The 18,574-nt window shown below is 36.5% G+C and overlaps 1 protein-coding gene across 1 annotated transcript; it reads right to left on the bottom strand.

Annotated features, from left to right (window-relative positions):
* Positions 1-8,983: 8,983 nt before the first annotated feature.
* Positions 8,984-14,840, bottom strand: LOC116124673 (hydroxymethylglutaryl-CoA lyase, mitochondrial-like). The gene is made up of 8 exons (XM_031410397.1): positions 14,714-14,840; positions 13,725-13,923; positions 13,264-13,443; positions 11,947-12,027; positions 11,690-11,853; positions 11,196-11,332; positions 9,751-9,866; positions 8,984-9,235 (listed from the first exon to the last, which is right to left on the bottom strand). Exons 1-8 carry the CDS (start codon positions 14,797-14,799, stop codon positions 8,984-8,986), a joined length of 1,215 nt encoding a protein of 404 aa, XP_031266257.1. The 5' UTR covers positions 14,800-14,840.
* Between the last annotated feature and the right edge of the window lie 3,734 nt (positions 14,841-18,574).

Raw genomic sequence — 18,574 nt, 5'->3', positions numbered from 1 at the left:
ATTCAAATTATCCATAGCTGTTCTGATACTGAAAACTGAATCTGATTTTGAACATTCTAAAACTGAAAGCTAATTCTAATACTGTTACTAAAACTATTAACTGATACAGAAAACTGTAGGCCGATATCTGAAAACTATAAACTGATATCCTACTTCGAAACAATAAACTAATACTAAAGGTTCTCACCACGACTAGTACCCTGGGGAAAAATCTCGATACCTGGTGGGCGTCCCACACACAGGCAGAGCTAGGAGAAACATCTCAATACTTGGCAAGATCTATCATCGCGCGGGCAGAGCTTGAAGAAAACCATCTCAATACCTGGTGGACAAACTCAACTCCTAGGTACAGCACTAAATATCTCAATACGCATGCGCAGAGCCTGAAGACCAAATATCTCAATACCCAGCGAAATCCTGCATCGTGTGGACAAAGCCTGAAACTGAGGAATGGGTACTTCATAGGGTGGTTTTAGCACCACAACAATCTCATGCATAATCTCAAGTAACATGTAAGTCAAGAGCATATTACATATGTGCTTATAAATCATGCATATATGACATAATATTCAAAAATCACATATAGGGGTGAAACGGTAATTTTTTAAACATGATTAAAAAACTGACTGTTTAGCCTAGATCTAGAATTTCTTCAACAACCCATCACAATGGTACGTCCGACACCACTCTTGTGCAGGTATCACTTTCATACTATAAAACACCCAAATTATTTTTGACAAGATTCACTTGCTGCACATTACCCCAAGTATATATATATATATATAACCATTAATCCCAAGGAATGTCATACAATCATAAATGAGAAGTACTTTCTTTGATTTCCAAGACTCACTATTTCATACTTATAAAAAATTACTCATTACAACAAAGAGCATGCAAACGTAGTTGTTCATAACATATTTTATCTTTTTTAACAAAATCCCAGCAATTTACCAACATATTGCCCAACCTTATACACATTATTAAGAAACCAATTTAAAGCAATTCTTCTACAATAAAATATATCCCAAATCTAGCCGAAGCATGGGAGAACAAGCAACTCACACAAACTTCACATATAATCCAAAAACTCATCAAAACACTAACATGCAAACATAAGAAAGATCTAATGACATGCAACACAAGTATATTTTATTAGAATCAGATCTGATGCAGTTTCACTCATTCTATGTTCAGCCGAACACGTGCAAGCAAGGAAAGTCACATTCAACAGTAAGTTGTATCAAACAGCGTGAGATAACACATTCACTTAATAGGCAATCGAAAAAGGTTTAGATTTTGGAAAAGTTTTAAAGAAACCACTCACAAAAATTCAGCTCAACCGATCTCAACTGAAAGTCTCAAGCATTTCTTTCCTCGACACCTACACCAAAGAACCAAGATCAATCTTCCACCCTTTATAACAAGAAAGAAACTAAGAAATTTGTCTTCCTAACCCCCATGCATGAGTTACCCGAGCTCAGATCGAAGTGATCTGCTTCAAATTTTTCTCAGCCTCCATTTTTACTCCATTTCTCTCTCACTCTACCTCTCGGCTAACACTTCTTCTCCTCCTCTCTCCTCTCTCCCCCCNAAAAAAAAAAAAATTGGATATAGAAGAAATAAAAAATTAAAGAAGGATAATTGGAATTTGGAAATATGAATTGAAAATTGCAAAAACTAATAAAAATTAAAATGAGAGCAAATTGACAACAAAGAGAATAATTGAGATATTTCAATAGAGAATAGAGAAAATGAGAGAATGAGAGAATTTTGGATGTGAGAAAATATGAGAGTTTAGACCCTATTTATAGAAAAAAATAGGAAAAGAAAACGACAAAAGACCCTTCCAACAGCTATAAAACAGTTATATTTCAAGGGTAAAAGGGGTATTTGTAAAAAAATTATTATTTAATTTTTTTCGTCCACCCCACGGGTCAACTTAGTGGGTTGACCGTTGGCTTGCAACGGCCACCCGCCGGGTTGAAAACTCCCAACCCGGTGGGTTGGAGGGTTTTTAAAAAAAAAATAAAAAATTTAACCTGCTGGGTCACCAGGTTGACATATTAAAACCCGGCCCGCTCAGCAGGGTATATGTGGGTTGGGGAGGCGATTTGGATTGAACCTGTCTTAATGCAGGATGGGTTATGTTTGACCCGCCTAACTCGACCCATTTGTTCCATCTGTACTTGGCATTCTCTCTTTTAGTTCATGGAGATGGTCGATAGAGTCCATGTCGATCTTCTGTTGGGCCACAGTCAGGGCGAGCAAGGACTGCATAGGAAAAGAGGCAAAAGTCAGTTTCCTTTTCTCAAAATCATAAAAGCTGAGAAGGTTCCCGAACGGAACAAGCCGTTTTACTTGATTGTGCAGTTGGAGCGCGGTAGTTACTAGGTTGGCTAGTTGCGAGGCCATGAACTCCTTGAAGGCCTTGGCAAGCTGGTATTCGAGTAGGGTGTACATCACTAGTTGCAAATGCTCTGGCAATTGCCCTAAGGAATCCAACACGGACAGACTTAGCCTTGAGAGAGCATGTGCATCCTCGATCGGTTGCTTGCCTGCTCTCTTATGGGCAACCGCGGTCACCCTCGCTCCGTGGCGTGAGCTCTCGGAGGCCACTGAAGTGACAGGAGGGCCCATCGAGGGTGCTCCTGAACAAGTAACGGGGTAGGGTTGAGTTCTCTCTAGCAGCACCCTGAAGCCCTCTGGTTTCGACTCCGTTTCCTCCTTGACGACCAGCTGTTTCCTCTTTTTAGTTTTTTGGCCCATGGTTTTCTGCTTCGTGGTACGAGCGGCCATGGGTCAGGGAGCTTCTTCGTGTCGCTCTGTGGGTGGTTGCCTTTTGGCACCGATTTGCACCCCTTCTATGGGGATGACATTGGGGGTCACCTCGACCGGCTCGGTTGGGTTGACCTGGGGGAATACAAACCCCCCGGCCCTTGTCGGCAGCCTCGTAACCTTTGGTGGCATAGTCGTTGCATGCCATGAAAAGGTGTTAGCAAAAAATCATCTCTAGCACAAGGCTAAAAGATCTTCTGGGTACAAAGATACTTACGAGCTGGAGCTTCTGGAGAGGCCTCGAGGCTAAAAAATGTGTACTTTCGCAGATTGGCAGTGGCCACGAGTAGTTTTGCGTTGTGACTCTTATCGGGAAAGTGACCAAACGCTTCAATGCGTCTAAAATCTGCTAGAGCCGACAAACTGATCGTCTTCTTCTCTGCAAAAATAAAAAAAAAATAAAAAAATAAAAAAAATTAGTCTGACCACCAAAAGAGAGTTAAAGGAAGGGATGGTCAGTTTGAAAATTAAAAAGGGAAAAACCTACCCCGCTCCCTAAACTTATAGACATTGTAATACTCAAAGAATAAATATTTGATGTCATAAGTCCCAATGTTGCTAGGGTAACCAAATATCCCTCCCTCGATTGTAGATCGCTTCGACAGATAGAATGAATATTTTTCCTTGCTTTTCTTTAGTATGTAGGCACATGCAAGTTCCAGCACTGTTAACTCGCCAGTTCGTGTTTACGGCATGCGATATACATAGCAATTGCAATCATGTAAGCGTTGGGTGTCAGTTGCAATGACGCGACCACGAATTAGTCAAGGATCGATCTGATAAAGGGGTGAAAAGGTATCATCACCCCGCATTTAAAGATTGCCTCTAAGATCGTAGCCATTCCATTTGGAGGGTCCTAAGTGTTGTGCGATCTATGCTGGTAGACGTTTACATTGATCGCAAACTGATCTACCGCATTTTGAATCTCATTCGAAGTGGTTGTTGATAGCATCGCCTGTGCGGGGCCTGTCAAGGTGCTCGAGGGCGGCGAACTAGTTCCTTCGGTTGCTCACATATCCGAAGCGTCAATCGCTCCTAAAGTCTAAAAAGGCGCAACACGTAGAGGTGACTCAGTCTCTGTATAGTGTGTCGTACGAAGACTTAAATGAGTAAGAAAAACCCTAATTTTCTCTCCTTAACTCCTAAAAACCCTAAACGTCCTTGAGAATTAGTTCCCAAGGATCTGTGCCTTAGGTTTTTTATTCTTGAGGGTGTTTCCTTTTTTAACACCACCCCAGAATGTGCATCATAAAAGTTTACCAAGCGTTCAAGCCCATCATTATTGTGAAAGAACCAAGCTTTTAACAGGAATGAAAAGAAGAAAGGAAAGAGTTTTCCTTACCTCCTAGTTGCTGGGAACGAACGCTCTGTCGTAACGGAGAGTGCGCATCAACTGGAAGACAGATGAACTTGTTTCTTGAGTATGGAAACTCTGTTATTCTCTCTAAAGATTCAAACTCTGTGAAAATTCTGAGGTAGGCTTAGGGTTTTATAGGGAAAAAGGCGACCCTTGGTTTCTTTCTCAAGCAATGTTTGGGCAGGGCGTGTTCCCAACCGTTGGATGCTGCCACGTGTCACCAATCCTCGTGAAGAGTGAATTGCACGCTTCGTAAAGATCAATCGACGTTTCCCTCCGTTGAAAATACCAAACGTCGGCGTGGTTAACTTCACCACATTAAATACGCCCTCGTCCGCATTTAATGCCTTAAAAGAGAAGGTCGTTTTAGAATGACCTGCATTTAATGCTCATGACTGACACTAATTGCTCAAAGACACGTCTGTTAGATAAATCTTACTTTATTGACCAGGCCAGCTGTCAGGTGCAACAGATAAAATCTGAAGAGGTCGTTCGATTGAAACACTCTTCTCTGTGTACTAGGCTCAAAGCGAAGTGACTTTTGATTTTCGACAAAAATACTCTTAAGTGTTTTCAGGTCGCGAACGATGGGCAAAGTTCCAAGCACGTTGGTATAGCACTGAGCAGGATCCGATCCCATGTCACTAAACCTTTAGGGGATGATCACATCAGGTCGCTTGTGCAACTCACGAAGCTTTGCATCGCGGCCTCTATTCAGTTCGTTGGTCAAGTTAAGTCGTGTGCTTCGCGTTACCTTGGGCGATCTCCATCAACAATTTGAGCGAGCAATCCTCGGAACAAGTCAAATCATGGCATAATCATGAAGTTCTCAAAGTTCCAGCCTTGAATCTTAAGAACTGGGGAGCTTCTGTTTTGCCTATAAAATCAGGGCTGATGTAGACTCATGTCAGCAAGGATTAATTAAAGTTTAGGAAGGCATCGTGCCGTCTAGGCACTGCCACGTTGTCCAAGGACAGAAGGAGTAAGGTTGTCATCAACTTGACAAGTAGGGGAAAGGCTAGTGAATGGTTGGGAGTCATCCACTTGTCCGATCCCTACGCAATTTAAGGATACCTACCGCACATCTAGCCAATAGGAAGCAAGGTAGGAACTATACGGTACCTGCTCATTGACAGACCTGTAATCATTGCCTAGGAACCTTTTACTATAAATAGAGAGCTCCCCTCTCTTCATTCGGATTTGGCTTCTGATAATATAAACACTCTTTCTCCCTGACCTGTAATCATTGCCTAGGAACCTTTTACTATAAATAGAGAGCTCCCCTCTCTTCATTCGGATTTGGCTTCTGATAATATAAACACTCTCTCTCCCTCTCTGTATTTCTTTTCTGATCGCTACTTGCGACCTAATTGTAACCTTTCTTCTATAAAAAGACAGTGGACGTGGAATTCGCTTTGAACATCCAAACCACTTTAAAAATCTTTTTCCTTTAGTTATTTATTTATTTCCATTCCTAGTTTACGTGTAATTTCTAAGTCCGCTTAGCACTTTACACGTGCGAATAGTTGGTGTTAAAATCTAGCATCAATAAACACCAACATGGCTAGAGATTTGGGCAAATTCTGAAGAGATTTAAGGCCAGAAACCGCTAGATCATTGCTTCAAAAAAACTCCATGAATTTGTCGTGATGATAAGAGGAATGTGAAGCCTGGAAATTGCAATGGCAAGGCAACAAGGTAGGCACAAGAATTGGGATAGTTTCTTTATCCAAAGCGAATTAATTTTTTCACCATCGCTTCTTCGTTTATGATAGGCTGTTGAATGGTGTTGCTACAAAAATTGTCTAATTAAAGAGTAAGTATTGCAGTTGTTAGGTCTTCTTAAATAACAAGAGTCAATGNGCATCCATCAAACCCAAATTGTCTTATGCCTTGACATTTTTTGTGGGTCAAATTAATGTACCAGTCACATTTTTTTTTCTCTAATTTTCATGTTCTCATATACTTATTGCAACAGTTTCAATGATACAAATTTCAAGTTTGACATTTGTAATAGTTTCAACAGATCAGCAAATTACAAAATCATGGATTGATTCTAAGGTTTTCCTGAATAAAATTCTCAAAACAATTAGTTTCAACACCAAGTAATTCTTGAAAAAGAAATTGGACTCGCTTTAGCTTATAAATCATTTGTTACTCAGACCATCACATGATATACACAAGAGGGCCTGCACTGTGTATTTCAGTATTTTCTTGGAAGCTAGTAGGCCCATGCAGGTAATCACAGCACCGTGAATACTAAAATACAAAGCTTTTAAATATCAGTCATATCACCGATTAATCATTGACTCTTTGCTATCATAATGGAAAAAATGGAGATATTTTTCAGCCATTTCAGATTTTTTCGAGTAATCTTTCAAAATTGATCATAGTTTCTCGAGTGCGTCTTTATCTCAAGCACCAAATCGATCCATATACTTCAAATTGACAAACTAGAAGCATTGTTTTAAAAATCGGACTGGCAAGCAACCCGTTTTGATGGCCGGATCACGGTTCAATTGGTTCAATCGGTTGGATCGTCGATTGGACCGATGATGTCATCATACATCATAATGACGTCAGCACATTTTTAAAAAAACCTTTTTTTTTTTTTTTTTAAAGATTTCTATTTTTTAATAAGACAATAACAACTTAATTACCATCCAATCTAACATGATTCAAAGTTCAAATTCAACAATAATCCTAACATAATTTAAGTATTTAATAACAATTTAAAGTTCAAATCTAAACATGATGTTGTATTTACATATTAAATGTCAAAATACATACTAATTAATAACAAAACATTTGATACAAGTGTTTTTTCTTTTATCCGTCTCCATGTTGATTGAACTGCACACACTAGCATCAAAATTCATCACCATCATCATCATCATCATAACCATCACCACCATCTACGCAAATTTAAGTAAAAAATAGAAATCATAAGTTAAAACTTGTAATTTAATTTAAATAGATACTAAGTTGCTTAAATAAAATCAGAAAACATAAATCTTTAGAATCCTATGCATAATCCAACACAAAGCAAGTTATAATAAGAGTGATGAACCATACTAATGAATGTGCGAATTCTTTCTAGAATCTTCTACCAGTGTAATTTTCTATGAAAGAATAATGTAATACTGATGCTTAACCTAGTAAAATAATAGATTTACCAAGCAAATATCGAATACGAAACTGTATAGACAGAATAAAATGCATAAATCATAAAAAACACAGAACACCAGTTGCCAATCAATGCAGTGAAGTATCCACAGACAAAATTTGTAATCCAAAAAGGTGAAGGTCAAACAACAAAACTGATAATGAACAAACCAGTCAAAAATCCTTCGAGCTAACACACTACGGCAAAAACCACTTCTTCCACAATAATAAACCTTCCTAATTAACTAGTGTAAAGGCCAACCTCCACAGACCATCCAACAATTCTCACATAATAGCACAAATAACAAAGAGCAGGTCATCACAACATAATCAGGGAGGGTAGCATCAGTAACCAAATCCCTTGGAAGCAGACAAAATGAATCCAACCACATAACAGAGGGCACAACCAATCAGTAATTGTAACAAGCAGACAAAATTTTATACTTTAGTTATTTCGTGGCAGTATGTCAAGGTTTAGGCATCTGAACTATTCAATACAGGCAAGAACATCAACTAAGTTGTCAAAGTAAAGCTTAATTCTTATTCTGCAGTAACATTTAGTAAACGCTACTTTCAAGAACATCAATTATTGATTATTGAAGCTGGATCGAAAATGGCGTGTTTATTACCTGGATCGAAGAATGGAGCTATCGTCAATGAATGGAGTTGTCGCCGTCGATTTCCAGCGATGAACGAAGCTGTCGTCGACTCGTCGTCGAGTTCCGGTGAGGGAGGAAGACGTCTTCGATTTCCAGCGAGCGAGGACGATTTCAGAGAGTTCAGATGCAATTTGGGTGGGATTTTAGAGAGAAATCTTCGCAGAGAACAGACAACAGAGACGAAGCTGAAAAATTTTTGCAGAGAAAAGAGAAGAAGCTGAGAAATTTGCGTGAGAAACTGAGAGAGATGAACTGATTCAACTGAACGCGATGAGAAGAAGCATGTATTAGGTTTAGTTTCATTTTTAATTGGACCGGTTTATCAGTCAATCCGGTTGGACCGGCGGTTCGCTGAAAAAATCCGGTTTTTTAATGGTTTAATACGGTTCATTGTTTATAACGGTTTTAAGCTTAACCCGAACCGGACACGTGACCGGTTCCCGGTCCAACCGGTTAGACCGGCCGGTCCGGTCCGGCTTTTAAAACAATGACTAGAAGTCCATGAAAAGGATGAAGACCCTATTGTGTAATGAAACAAAGCAAATTCGAATTAATAAGTCATGGCACAAAACTAAAAACATGACCCCAGAAGCCTTTCTAAGAGAAAAAAAATGACCATCTGTTCACGCTGCATTCTAACAGCATGGTCTGCATAATGACAATTCTAGCGATAACACAAAGACTTCTGATATCTCACAAACCACAGACATTAAACAAGGTCTATACTTTCCACTTAACAAACAAACAACATGATAGAGAAATTACAAAAGATGATACTTTTTATTTCAGAAAATATGTACATAGGGCCATCTGCAAAGACGGGAAATTAAAATAGTAAAGTTAACCAAGATAACATGAAACAATATCCAAAAAGAAATGAGGAAATGCATAGGAAGAGGAGAAAGAGATGTATTATTTTAGTTTACAATATGAAAGAACATAGATTGATCTTAGCTCTAGTACCCTAAAGCTTGGAGGCATGAGCTATGGTGGTTTTATTTAATGCAGTTGCTGTCTTTGAACCAGATGGGCGTCCCAAATGCTTGCAGATAAAATCCCCAGCTATCATGAGCTTTCCAAGATCTACGTTAGTCTTGACTCCAAGCCCATTAAGCATGTAAACAACATCTTCAGTGGCAACATTACCAGAAGCACCCTTAGCATATGGACAGCCCCCAAGACCAGAGACTGATGAATCTACTGTGCTGATCCCCATCTATAAGAAAAATAAGAAAAGAATTTTACAGTACTTCTACGTGTTTCAACACTTAAATACATTTATTTAAATTTTAGTTTGTCGGTACTTTGATTTTAAATTATTTAGTCATTTCAGCCAAAGTTTAATTAACAAACAAAGGTCATGTTACAGAACTTAAATGAGACTTGCAGGAATTGAGCAAATTGTCATAATTGAACACTGTGAAGTTGTCTAAAGATTTAACAACCAAAAAAAAAAAAGTAAAATAAAGGCTCTAGAGGTTAAAAGATGTCTTCAGCAGTATGATTTGTCATCTGCAATAATTCTCAGCCTGAGCGATAAACAACTTGACCATCAAAAAGCTTTGACAAATAATGGTAAGACAATAAATATTGGGACAATGTCTTGATCAGAAATGCAGTATGCAGAAAAGAAAGCTTAAGTTTAATCTTTCTCAAGGCCATGAAGATCCTCAAAAACAGCTTTTACTGATTTGTTAATCATGTAAAAGTCATAATTAGAAGGTCCCTTACTTGGAGTGATGCAAGAATATTGGAAAGAGCCTGCCCATAAGTATCATGAAAATGGACTGCCAGCTTATCAACAGGGACAACATCAAGAACAGCTTCAAGCATTGGAATGACAGTACCTGAACCAAGGGGAAAAAAATTAAAAATCTAATTTATTGTTAATAAAAAAAAGGTAACACAACGTAATGCTTCTAAATAATGATGCTGAAATTGGCTTCAAATGCTGAGTTAGTAAATAACTAGAGAAGGAATAATTTTCCCAACAACAATTTTAAATTACACTAGTTCCAGGAAGCTGGTGGATAAAGTTTCAGATCTTCTGTTACGTGATTCAATAATTCTTAGGCAGGATATCAAGATGTCACAAAAGAGTAAAGTGTCATCTTAATATTGGAAATGATCAAGGACAGTATTCCAGGTCTGGCTTCTGAAATGTTTAACTGAACATAGAAGAGCAAAAGGCAACTCATGACTAAGCCCACTACCTCTGCCTAACCCCATATTTAGTTTCCCTACTTAAGAGAATCCTACACTCTTTCCCATATAAATTTTCAAACAGTGACCATACGTTCCAACGTTTAGCTCTGGAGTTATTTTTATGTAAAATCATAGCATAATCCAACATGTTCCCTTTAATATGAACACACATTAAGCATCTGAACCATGTCCATCTTCAAGCTGTCATAAAATTGAAACTTCAAAACCTGGTAAATGCATGAGTTCTGCAAATCTATTTCCTCAATCTCATCAGGACAGCTGATAAGGGTTTTGGAAGTGCCATCTAACCACATGTGAGTATTGTATGGTAAGACCACCATTTAAATCATGCTTAATAAGTGCCTGTCACCTTCTAAATTATTTCTTGACATTTCCTCTCTAAATGAACAACCTTACTCGCCATATCTGTCAACGCAACAGTTCGTAATACTTGATTCTCACTTGATAGCTCCAGTCACAATTAGTTTTAAATGATCCAACATTGACCCCTGTATTTCTCACTCATCATCCAAAATCTGATAGCTTCACCTTCAACTCTGATGTGTTATTTACATTCTTTCATGAGAAATCACAGAAATTTAAATTCCATCCTTTAAAGAAAAATAGGCTTGCTCCAAATTTTTTATTCAAACAGGTGAAGCACTGAAAGGTTGATATTTCCTCAGACTTCATAGAAGGAAGCCTAAATGAGCTAGAAAATCCAAATTCATACCGGTAGCAAATCCCACTAACAAAGCCTTGTATTGGATTCTAGATAATAGAAACTTCAGATTTTGAAAGGTCCTATTGGTTTGACTACTGCAATATATTAAACAGAAAATATATATGCCTGCATCATGAAGCATCATGTTATTGCAACAGTTTCACAGTACAGACACATAAAATTCTCTTGCAACAAAAGAATTCAGTCATCTGTTATAAAAAAGGCCAAAGGAAGCTTCAAACATTACCAGGGGTACCAACGCCAATTGTATCACCAAGGGAAATTTCTGAGCAACCCATGTCACAAAGCTGTTCAGCTACATATGCTACTTTTGATGGAAGTACCATTCCTTCCACTGGACACCCAACAACACAAGAAATGTACCTATCAAAGTTAGAAATAAAAGTAGTTGTTTTATCATTTCACTACGCTAATTCCACATTAGATGAAGAAGGGAAAACAAATGTTTTATTATCATAAAAGAAAATGAGTATTTATTACTAACCCTGATGGTTAAGCTAAGTGGTAAGAGCCTTTGTATTCAACTAAAAGGTCAACGGTCGGAAGCCCCTAGGGGCCACCTACTTGGAATATTATATTTCATAAGTTTTTTGGCTGCCCAGGTTGTAAGGACTCGTAGTAGCCCCAGTTTAAAGCTCGGTGAACACATAGGAAAAGTAGAGGGCTTTTTTTGGGAAAAAAAAAAAGGTGAGTATCTATCACAGGAATTAAAAGGCATACCCACGAACAGGAATCGAGAGCTCCCTAGCAGCTAACGCAACATCACGGTAACGAATCAGACTATCTTCAATACTACAATTGATGTTTGACTTTGAAAATGACTCCGAAGCTGAGGCAAAGATGGCCACTTCCTTGGCTCCAGATGTAACAGCAGCTTCAAAACCCTGGAGGAGGGAAACACAAAAAATCAACAATTCCCTTCACACTAATATATGTCTGATTATGACTGAAGATTTCAGAATTACAAAAAGACGTACTTTAAGATTTGGAGTTAACACTGGAAATCTAGCACCTTCAATATTTCGTATAGCTTCCATTACATCTTTTGCATCTGCTAGCTGTGGTTCAACCATAAAATAGCTCAATATCTCATTTAAGCTTATTTTGGAGGATAGCCTCTTTCAAATACTGCACACACACAACTAACTTCAAAATCCAAACCAAGGAATATGGAGGCATATTAGCAGTTTAATCCTTATCCGATGTAAATTGAAGGGTATTAAATATGCTATACAAAATTTGAAAAGGAGAATTCAAAATGTATAAAATCACCAAAAAATAAATCTTATTTAGGTAATTCCACAGCACAGTAGCCTGTAATTTTCACCACTGTTAAACAAATTTCATCTAGAACCTTCTACCCTCTAGAAGATTCCTATCAACAAAATACACTTTTCTATAACTGTAAGTCCAGGGTAAAAAACATTCAATCTTAGTTAATTCCCTCATTCTGTAACTGAGACTACTATCTGTTATACAGGGTGCATTTATCATTTTATTATTATTTTCTAGCTAACTCATAAATGTGTGCTGCTGGGTGCTGCTTTTTGCAGCTCCCATAAAGCAATAAAATCACTTAAACAACTCTGCCACTGGTATTTGCAATGAATCAATTTAGGACTACGTAACCATGCATGATCACTGGCTTGGTTCAAGTAGAAGATTCAATCACAAAAATCACAAATCTTTCTCCCCCGTTCCTGCATCTGGAGCTCAGTGGAGCTACCATGAAGGTGGAATCACATACTTCTAATCATTATCTAGGAGCAGAGGGGCATCCTAAACTTGAACCAAAGACCTGAGTTATGAAGTGGATCAACAAATTCAAACCAGTACATCCAAATCCATTTAACATAACATGATCTGTCAAAACTCCAAATCACATTCTCTACTATCAAGAAGTTTGTTCCAAATATCCTTATTTTATATCATCACCTAGTTATGACTAACACCAGCCCATATTATCACTATGTATGCTTTCTAGATGCATGGAAGTATCAAAATTTGGCAACCCATAAGTTGTAAGGTCCAATAATTTAATTGAAAACACCAAATGAATATACATTTAAGGATCTTAAAAACAAAACTATAGCAGGCATAATATGAGTTTTTCCTATCAAAAGCAAAGAGATCAAAATCACAGTACAAGTATACATTAAGACAACATGAGAGAGTCATTTATTAGAGTACACTATATAGCAAGACAATCCAGCCCGCGAAAAAAGAACCAAGAACCAAAGGGAAGAGAGTATACAGAAAGGTGATCATCTCATAAACAACCAACCCTCAGCTACCTGTGGCACCCATTTTGGCGAGACAAAACTTGTAGCCTCAACAACAGGCAATCCTGAAGAAACTAGCAATTTTATCAGCTCGACCTTCACAGCAGTAGGTACAATATCCTTCTCATTTTGTAATCCATCCCTTGGGCCAACTTCCACTAACTTCACAAATTCTGGAACACTTCTTAAAAGCTGCATGATCAATTTTAGTGCTACAGCATTAGACTACATTACAAAAGAGAAACAACTAGAAAGAAGCATCTAAATGAAGCAACTATGGAAAAAGAAAAAGAAGAAAATAAAACTTTCAAGACAATACATAATGTTAATGTTCACCTTAAGGAAACAACAGAATTCATTCAAACTAAATTAACTGCTCAAAAGAACATAAAAGAGGATCATAACTCTAGCATAATAAATTATGAGCCAAGATGAATACAGGTAATAGTAAATTCCATAAAAAATTGATTCACCTTCTTTGGCAATTCCCTCGTTGATTTATCATTGGATTTGGAGCTATAATGACCATTTGACAAATACCAGGCACTATGACCGTTACCATGCACCATATTATTCCAACTTATGTTTTCATACTTATGATGAATGAAACTACCCTGAGATATATTCCTCACTTGTTTACTCCAAAACAACATTTCTCTTGTATACTCATCACTGCCAGGTTAAGGAAAAGATTAAAAACAAACAGTTACTAAACAATCCATCCAGATAGGAAAAGAAGTTCCTTAGTAAGATCATTATAGAAACATTATCACAGCCCTTGATTAAAATAATTTGTTTGAATCTATACCACATGCCTTATTCCACAATTTGAACAAGAACAATAATAACATCGAAGGAAACCTGTTGACAGAACAAACATCTCTTGCTTAGTCTGTTCAGCATTTAACCAAAAATGCACACCCCCAAATGGTGAAACTATAAAAAATAACAAAAACCAAAAAGAAAAAAGAAAAAAGAAAAAAAAAAAAAAAGTATTTGATCCTTTAATCGCCTGATAAAGATGTCCAAAAAATAATAAAATAAAAACCTTTAATAGCCAGACACTCTTTATTTCTTATACTTTTGGGGCTAACAAGCATTTGGTATGCTTGGTGAAAAAGCCACTGGGAGGTCTTTTCTCCAACTCAATCAAATAACCACATGATCTTCATTAGGATGAAGAACTACATTTAAAAAAAAAAAATTCTCAAAACTGTATTTCATATAATCACCAACTAAATTTTCTAGCATCTACCCAATTCTTCACTCCTTATCTATCATCAATTAATTCAAAAAAATAGAAGTTCACTACTTGAGCGGTTCATGTACCACTAAATATTTAATAACTCATAACAAAATCGTTAAAAGAAAATTAAAAAATAAATTCAGATTAAACAGAATTTCAATGGAAAAATTTAAATACCCAAAAAGAAAAAAAAAAAGAAAAAAAAGGAGTGCTTACTTGCCACCTTTTAATGTATTGAGTCCAAAGTTTGAGAACCCGGCAACGCCATGAGATTCTTTGAAATTTGACATTAACGGAGCCATAACACGGCCTGAATACTTGCTCAATACCTTCGCTTTTAGCATTTGATATTGAGGATAAAACAGTAATTACAAGGTCTGACGAGATAATGATAACATGAAGAGGATTGTTATCAAGAAAGAAGATGAAAGAACAGAATTGACCAAATTGCGGGAAGGTATAGCGCAGGGTTTTATGTGCACTAGTAAAGAAGGGCCACGTGTATCAACATAATTTGGATGGGCTATTGCAAGTTTAAGTCCCATTTGTTTTGAAATTTGTCGAAAATACCCCTCCAAGTAATGTCCATCCGTCTTCATAGTTCTGATCTTCGCTTTTTAGAGTGAATGAAAAAGAAAATGTCAATATTGCTCTTTTTTTCTCTTTTTTTTTTTTTTTTTTTTTGGGTCAATATAATACATTTTAGTCTTTTTCTTACCATTATGTAAACTATTAATTTCTAAAATGATTTTTTTCATGAAGATATAAATGTCTGAATCTGTATTATATGTAAAGGTAAGCAAGAAAATAGGTTCTATTCGGAAGTGGCGGGTACCCCCCAAAACCGGAACCGGCCCTCACAGGGTAGGTTCTAGTTCTAAAAAATAGAAACCAGGACTTCTTGATTTCGGTTCCGGTTACAGTTCCGATTCCTTCCTTCCTAGAACAGGGAACTGAAACCAGAACCTAGAATAGGGTAACCTACTAGGAACTGAGAATAGGGTAACCTGCTAGGAACTGGAAAAGAACCAGGGTTTAAAAATGTAGTATAAAACATTGGGGGGTTTTAAGTAATTTTACAATAACTAATTAAAATTATTTGAAATATTTAAATTAATTAATGAGGGAAAAGTTAAAGAATATGTAAACAAATGGGGGTGTATTTGTAAATTTTAAAGGTGTTTTAGTCATTTTATAAATTAATAGGGACCAATTATGATCCAGGGTATCTGGAATCGGAACTGGAACCGGGCAATTTCGGTTTCGATTCCCAATTTTAGGAACCAACCGGTTCCCGTTCCTCCAAAAATTCTAGGGTACTCAAACCCGATCACCCCTCATTATATGGGTTATAAATATAAAAATGTTGTAAAATAATTACCAACAATATAAAATAAATGGACTAAAAGTTAGGGAAAGAATAAGAGGACTAAAATGTTGTTTGCCTTCTCATCCACTTTGGACATGGGCGTAGGGCAAGACCTGGCCAAGGGATGGGTCCCCCGTACCCGTCCCCGAGCCCTTGGGGGAGCACTCGTCCTTGAGTTGGGCAGATCGGGGAATCCCTATCCCTAACTCGCCCAACCTGAAGGATGGGGATTTTCTGGTGATAATACCCACAGGGAATTTTCCCCCAAAACTATAACTTTAGAGGGTTATATAATATTTTCAATTAATTATAAATGTATTTAATATTAATCAATCTCTTCCAAAAAACAAATAAATAAATAATTTAATAAATTTTCACATTGGACTAGAAGTGGAACAAATAGGTCGGGTTAGGCTGGTCAACCCTAACCCGGCTCGGGTATCCCCCGCAGGGCGGACTAGGCCTTCTTAGGCCAACCTGACGACCCGGCGAGTTGTTTTTTATTTTTTTTTTCAAAACCTGTCCAACCTGCCGGGTTGGATAAAAAAAAAAAAAAAAATTAATTAATTAAATATATTTTTTTTGCAAAAACCCAATTTACCCTTCAAATATAACTGTTTTATAACAGTTGGAGGCGTCTTTTTGGTCTTTTTTTTTTTTCTATAAATAGGGCTTAAACTTTTCATATTTCCTCACATCCCAAATTCTCTCATTCTCTCTATTGAAATCTCTCAATCTCTTTGTTGTCAATTTGCTCTCACTTTAATTTTTATTAGTTTTTGCAATTTTCAATTCATATTTCTAAATTCCAATTCTCCTTCTTTAAATCTTTTATATCCAATTTTTTTTTTTTTTTAAACTAGAATTGATAGATATTTCCATCCAATCAAATTTGATGATGAAGAAAATTATCCTAATCCCCCGGAATTTACTAACGTAAATGCAGTAAATTCAAATAGTCTCACTTTCCCATTCTCAGAATCTGATACACCTCATAATATTCTCCCTGTTCCTCCCCATGCTGCTACAGCTCCCGGTGGTTCTAGAGGTCGTTCTTGTAATCGTCGTCCTCGTCCAACTCCATCTCAAGTAGAAGCGGGTTCATCAACTACAATCAGAACCGACGACAGGCACACATAAGACATTTAGGTGCATTTCGAAAAGTTTTACAAGACAAAAAATGGAGTTCAAGTGAAGAAAGCAAGATGCAAGTATTGTGGAAATATTTATAAAGCTGATGCAGGTAATGGTATTAGTACCTTAAAAAGGCATGCTAGTAAACATATAAATCATTATGGAAATAGAGAAACCAATCAAACTCAAATAACTAGTATGGGTACTACTTGGTGTTATAATTCTGATGTATATGGGGAACAATTAGCTTTATATATTGCTGCAATTGATCAACCTATTAATATGACTGAAGATAAATATTTTGAAAGATTTATTAAAAATTCATTTTTTCTAGAATTCAAAACTTATTCTAAAACTGCAACTAGAAATGATTTAATAAAATTGTTTGGGAAAATGAAATTATAATTAAGAAATAAAATACATAGTTGTCATGTTAGTGTGGCTTTAACCGTCGATATTTGGAGTGGTAAAGCTAAACAATATTATATTTGTGTGACTAGTCATTATTTTGATAACGAATGTAAATTAAATAAATCTTTATTGGGATTTAGATTAATGGATGTGGATCATAGTGGTCAACAAATTTATAATAAAATTGTTGACGTTTTAGAAGATTATGATATTATTCACAAAGTGATAAGTTTAACTTTAGATAATACAAGTGCTAACAGTAGAGTTATAGATTTTTTTAAAATAAATTTTCCTTTTTATGATAATTTGAAGTTTTTTCACCAACGTTGTGCATGTTACATTATTAATTTAATTGTGAAAGGTGGTATGAAAAATATTAGAAATAATATCGATAGAATTAGGGATTCTTTAGCTTGGATTACTAGTAGTAATAGAAGAATGCTGAATTTTAAGATGCTTGTATAAAATCAAATTTGTCTCCTAGAACTTTTGTATTAGACATGCTTGTTAGATGGAATAGTACTTATTTAATGTTTGATTCATGTTTACCTTATGGAAATTTAATTAGTTATTTTGTAGCAAATAATAAGGGTCCTTATTATTTGGTAGACAGTGATTGACATATAGCTCAAAAATTTCATTCTTTTTTTAAAATATTTTATCAATCCACTTTAAAACTTTCTAGTGTGTATTATCTACTAGTCCATCGGTAATACATACAATTATAAAAATTTCAGATTTACTTAAAAAAATAGAAACAATTAAATTTTAGCAGGACTAATAGAGGCAATGGAATTAAAATTTAAAAAATATTGGAAACTCATTCCTTTTCTTTTTGGTTTAGTTGCCATATTTGATCTTAGAATTAAATTAGCGGGTTTAGAAAATGGTTTAGACATGTTAAGTGAAAATTTACGAGACGAAGCATATGCCAATTAACTAGGAGAGATAAGACAGTGTCTTGTAGAGGTATATTTGCAATATGAAAGCAGGTATGGGAACCAGCAAAGAGGCGCAATACCTAGACCTAGCAATCCCCTACCCGTACCTGCGGGTCAATGGGTACCCGTACCCCACGGGCGCGTACGAGTAATCCATAAATTGACTTGTGAAAACTTGACCCGTACCCGGACCGCCCGTAACATTTGCGGGTGGACCGGGTA

This window comes from Pistacia vera, unplaced genomic scaffold (genome assembly GCF_008641045.1).
Source record: "Pistacia vera cultivar Batoury unplaced genomic scaffold, PisVer_v2 Contig155, whole genome shotgun sequence".
Lineage (NCBI taxonomy): Eukaryota > Viridiplantae > Streptophyta > Magnoliopsida > Sapindales > Anacardiaceae > Pistacia > Pistacia vera.
The sequence above is the reverse complement of the archived record's forward strand: the minus strand, read 5'-3'. Positions and strand labels throughout refer to the sequence as shown.